Source organism: the organism of the source record quoted next, unplaced genomic scaffold (genome assembly GCF_019419815.1).
Source record: "Pyrus x bretschneideri cultivar Hongxiangsu unplaced genomic scaffold, Pyrus_bretschneideri_v1 Contig50, whole genome shotgun sequence".
Classification (NCBI taxonomy): domain Eukaryota; kingdom Viridiplantae; phylum Streptophyta; class Magnoliopsida; order Rosales; family Rosaceae; genus Pyrus; species Pyrus x bretschneideri.
This window is the reverse complement of record NW_025999788.1, coordinates 56,880-61,337: the sequence shown is the minus strand read 5'-3', so window position 1 is coordinate 61,337 and position 4,458 is coordinate 56,880. Positions and strand designations below refer to the sequence as shown.

The following is a 4,458-nucleotide window of genomic DNA, read 5'->3' as shown; positions in this document are numbered from 1 at the left end:
AAAGAACAGACATTGTGCAGAGTTGGCAAAGAAATAATATTAGGATTTTATTTATTCCAGTACCAACGTTTTATATTCTAGTATTTCATTATTTTCATGCCTCTTTCACAGCACAGCAAGACTGTTAATTTTTTGAGAAAAGAAAGTGCATGACTATGATTTTCAATATAGGACCTAGCAAGAATATTATGACATGTTCAAGAGTTTTAACACAATTACAACTATAACAATTAAGTTAGAAGGTTAGTTAAATTATTACATCACAACATATATATATATATATATTATTAGGTTAGTGTCGAAGCATCTGATACTGAATAGTTCAACAAACTCTGTTAAGTTTGTTTAATTAAAACAACCCTAAACCTTAAATCGTAAACCCACTTGATTTAATGACATAATTAAACATAATGCCAGGTGTAAATTTCTTCTTCATTTAATAAGACTCTCGCTGGGTATTTTTCTTTTTCGTTTTTTTTTTGTTTGGTTTTCAAATTTAGAAAAACAAATGAAAGTGAATCTCTTTTGGCTGTTGTATTAGGTCGATATCCTTGCAAAACAAACATCAGGATACACACTTAATTCACAATTTATTGGTAACTTGTTATCTAGAAGAAACTCGACGTACTATTAAAACATACTGGTAACTTATTACATACATTTTTTTTTTAACTTATTACATTCAGATTACTCAAGTACTTTGATTTCAAAAACTACTTATATTTTATGCTATAATCAAAAGTTCCTTTGAAAATGACTAAGTACTTTCAAATGTGCCTTATCCTTGATGGCATCAAACCATCGAAAATAAGCATGCCTCCATGACTTCTTCAGAATCAATGTGCCACAAACGCCCCAAAAGCCTACGATAAAGCCAAGTACCAGGCTAATAAAGAACCACAACTCCTCATGTCCATCTTCATTGTCATTGTCTTTTGGATCCTTGGCAGTAGGATTGCCATCTTCTGAGCACGCAGTAGAAAGAGGAAACCCGCAAAGTAACGGGTTGCCCTCGTAAATGGATGAATCGATCAGTGTTTGGAGCTGGTTGCCCGAAGGAATTCTACCACTCAAGTTGTTATATGATACATTCATGTAAGACAAGAAGGTCAAGGATGAAAGACTTTGAGGAATCTGTCCCGAAAGTTGGTTGAGTGAGAGATCAAGATTTTCTAGCTGCAACAAATTTCCAATCTCCAAGGGGATGCCTCCGCTTAATTGATTCATCGACAAGTTCAAGTTGTGCAGCAGAACGAGGCTGCTTAGTTCTTCAGGGATTTCACCTGCAAGGCTGTTCGCTGAAAGATCAATGCTTTTGACATACATAAGAGATGTGTTATACTGGAGTTCTCTTCCTTTCATCACTGTTGTTTGTTGATGGTACACCAGATATACATCATAAGCAGTACTGTAATAAGCAGCAACTTTCATAGCAGTGAGATTATTCAAGCACTTGGGAATAGTCCCAGAAAAGCTGTTGAGAGCAAGGTCTAAGATGTGGAGGTTCTCGAGATTGCACAACTGTTGTGGGATATGTCCACTTAGAAAATTCGACCTCAGTCTTAGGATTGACACAAACGGCACATTCAATCCTATCCATGAAGGTACTTTCCCAGTAAATTTATTGTCCCCAAGATCAATGTGCCTCAATGAAGTGCAATTTTCCAAGGAAAGAGGAATTTCACCTTCGAGATTATTGCTGTTCATCTTCAACGCCAAAAGAAAAACCAAGGCACCCATTGAACTAGGAAGCTTGCCTGAGAGATTGTTGTATGCAGCATCTAAAATCATTAAGTCAGGCAACAAACTTAATTCTTGTGGAAATTCTCCCGATAACTGATTGCTTCTCAGAGAAAGGAGTATCAAGTTTTTCATGTTGCCAATGGAGGGCGGAATGGTACCGTTAAAATGATTTTCTGCAAGACTGAGTGATTCCAATTTGGGAAACTTTTGGTCCAAATTCAATGGGATTGGCCCTGAAAATGAATTGGTTTCCAGCTTAAATTTAACCACATTGTCGCCTGACCAAAGTGGTAATGGACCACGAAGTTGGTTATGACTCAAATCCAAAATCAGTGCATTTGGGAATTTCAATTGGAGTGGAAGTTTTCCATGGATTTGGTTGTGAGATAAATCCAAGTACTGAGCTTGGGAAGATATCTTCAAGAACCAGTCCTCAGGTATGGAATCCGAGTTATTAGTACCATGAAGTTTGACAAAAAGGAGTTCAGTTTGAGACTGAAGCCATACCCCAAATGCAGGATCTACTTTACAGTAGCCAATGTTAATTTTGTGAAGCATGAAAGGAGGAACCCAATCATAAGGCACTTTAAAAGTGAGGGGAATAGGTAGAATTGGGTTTGGATCGATTCTGCCTAATGCAAAGTATTTCAATCTTGGGAGGTTTATGAAATGGGCTTCAGTTAAAAAGCCTTCCCACGGGTTGAACGATAGATCGAGGTGAACTAGTTGAGAGAGTTGCCCTAAACTTTCAGGAATTGACCCATTCATATTATTATCGTAGAGGGTAAGAAACTTCAAATTATGTAGCATCCCTAAAGAGGCAGGCAATTGGCCTTGCAACATATTAGAAGACAAATCTAGTGACTCTAAAACACTATTGGGACAACTTGATAAACCACCCAAAAGCTCTTGAATCCCCCCATCAAATTGGTTCTGTGCAAGATTTAAGATCTTTAGATTGCAAAAACTCCCAACAAGTTTCGGAATTTGACTCTCGAGGCTATTGAAAGATAAGTCAAGGTGTTCAAGTGATTTGAAGCTTTCAAATTCACTTGGCAAGGGACCACTCAAAGAATTTCCGCTTAAATCAAGTTTTCTGAGGTTAGTCAGATTGAAAAACCATTCAGGAAACGGAAACTTCAAATCGTTGTATGACACATCAAGGATCAAAAGTGATGCAAGGCTAAAATTTGCTGGTGAAAGTGGTGGAAGGCTTTGAATTTGGCATGATGACAAGTGCAACTCTATTAGGAAAGGTAGCATGTTGACAACATTTAGCCAACTTACCCTGAGGTCACTGAGGTCCAGTCCTTTGAGATTGAGGTGCTTTAATGAAGAGAGACGAGAAAGCCAATTCAAGTTTTCGGAAGGGAGTTCAAGCAAAGAGTCGTCAGATTCTTGGCTGAGGTCAAGATAGTTCAAGTTTGACAAATTACCAAGATGGGGTGGAATCTCTCCTCCAAATGAAGCAGATGAGAGATTGAGATACCTCAAACTTTTAATCTGACCAAAGAATTCGGGAATGGAAATCCCTCGAAAATCATTCCGGCTTAGGTCTAGGTGATTCAAATGTTTCAAGCTAAGTAAAGAAGGATTTATCTTACCAGCCAAAGAAGAGTACTCCATCTCGTCCCACTCTCCATCAAAAGCAGAAAGCGTATACATATACGCATTCTGGAGATTCATCATTTCAACACGATCCGTGCCGTTGTTGCATGAAATTCCCTTCCATTGACAGCAGTCAAGTCCAACCCATGAAGAAAGCCTCCCGGAAGGATCAATAACATCTTCTTTGAAGGCGAGAAGCGCACGTCTCTCTTCATCGAGGCATGAGTTCACACTAGTGTGTAGATATGAAGAGGCCAAAAACAAGAGGAGCAAATAGTGAGTGATTTTGAGGTGATAAGAAGGGTTGAATAAGTAAGTTGCAATGCTAACCATTATTGTACAAATTTCTCGTTGCTTTGGTGGAGATAGCTTCTGAGCAAAATAATTGAATTTATAATTGAGATCATGCCTCCTATATTCCAAATTTTCAAAGTCTTCAACCCGTTTTAGTTGGAACGGGGCGTTTTGAAAAAACAAGAACAGTAGCAAAATTTGTCCGTGCGTGTATTTTCCACTCATGTTCTTGTTGAATTTTCTCTTCTTTGAATTTGATCACTATATTCTTTGAATTTTCTCTTCTTTCCTTTGCCGTCTTCCACTTATTTGTACTTCCAACTTTCAAACTAAATGTTCATGGTTCAAAGGCATCGTTCCAATATTAAATTTATTTATTTAAACAAAATTACAAAGTCTTCTTCCAAAATATCACCAATAGTCATGATGTTTGCTTTCTATGTGAGAACTTGTATTCGAATAGAAAAATTCAACAAAATATGGGAAAAAAGAAACATGATTTTATTTAGTAGCCTGCAAGTACAATACACGTACATGATAGTCATGGGTAAATACGTAGTATATGAATTTGGTAATTGGCACTTACCTTGTCGATAGTATTTTAATCTTGAGAACTTGATAGTTGCCACTTGTGCACTTCGCCATATGGAATAAGGAATTGTGCTCCCAAGATTGTTATTGTTCATCTTTAATACAAGAAGCGACCTTGGGACACCCCTTGAACAAGGGATGTTACCTGAGAGATTGTTGAATCCAACATCAACAATCAACATTAGGGCCCACACACCATTGTTGCATAAATTCTCCAAATAA

At 37.5% G+C, this 4,458-nt stretch overlaps 1 protein-coding gene across 1 annotated transcript; it reads right to left on the bottom strand.

Moving 5' to 3' along the window:
- Positions 1–625: 625 nt before the first annotated feature.
- LOC125470613 (receptor-like protein EIX2) lies at positions 626–3,735 on the bottom strand. The gene has a single exon (XM_048569917.1). The coding sequence runs from the start codon at positions 3,682–3,684 to the stop codon at positions 736–738; it is 2,949 nt and encodes a 982-aa protein (XP_048425874.1). The 5' UTR covers positions 3,685–3,735; the 3' UTR covers positions 626–735.
- Positions 3,736–4,458: the final 723 nt, after the last annotated feature.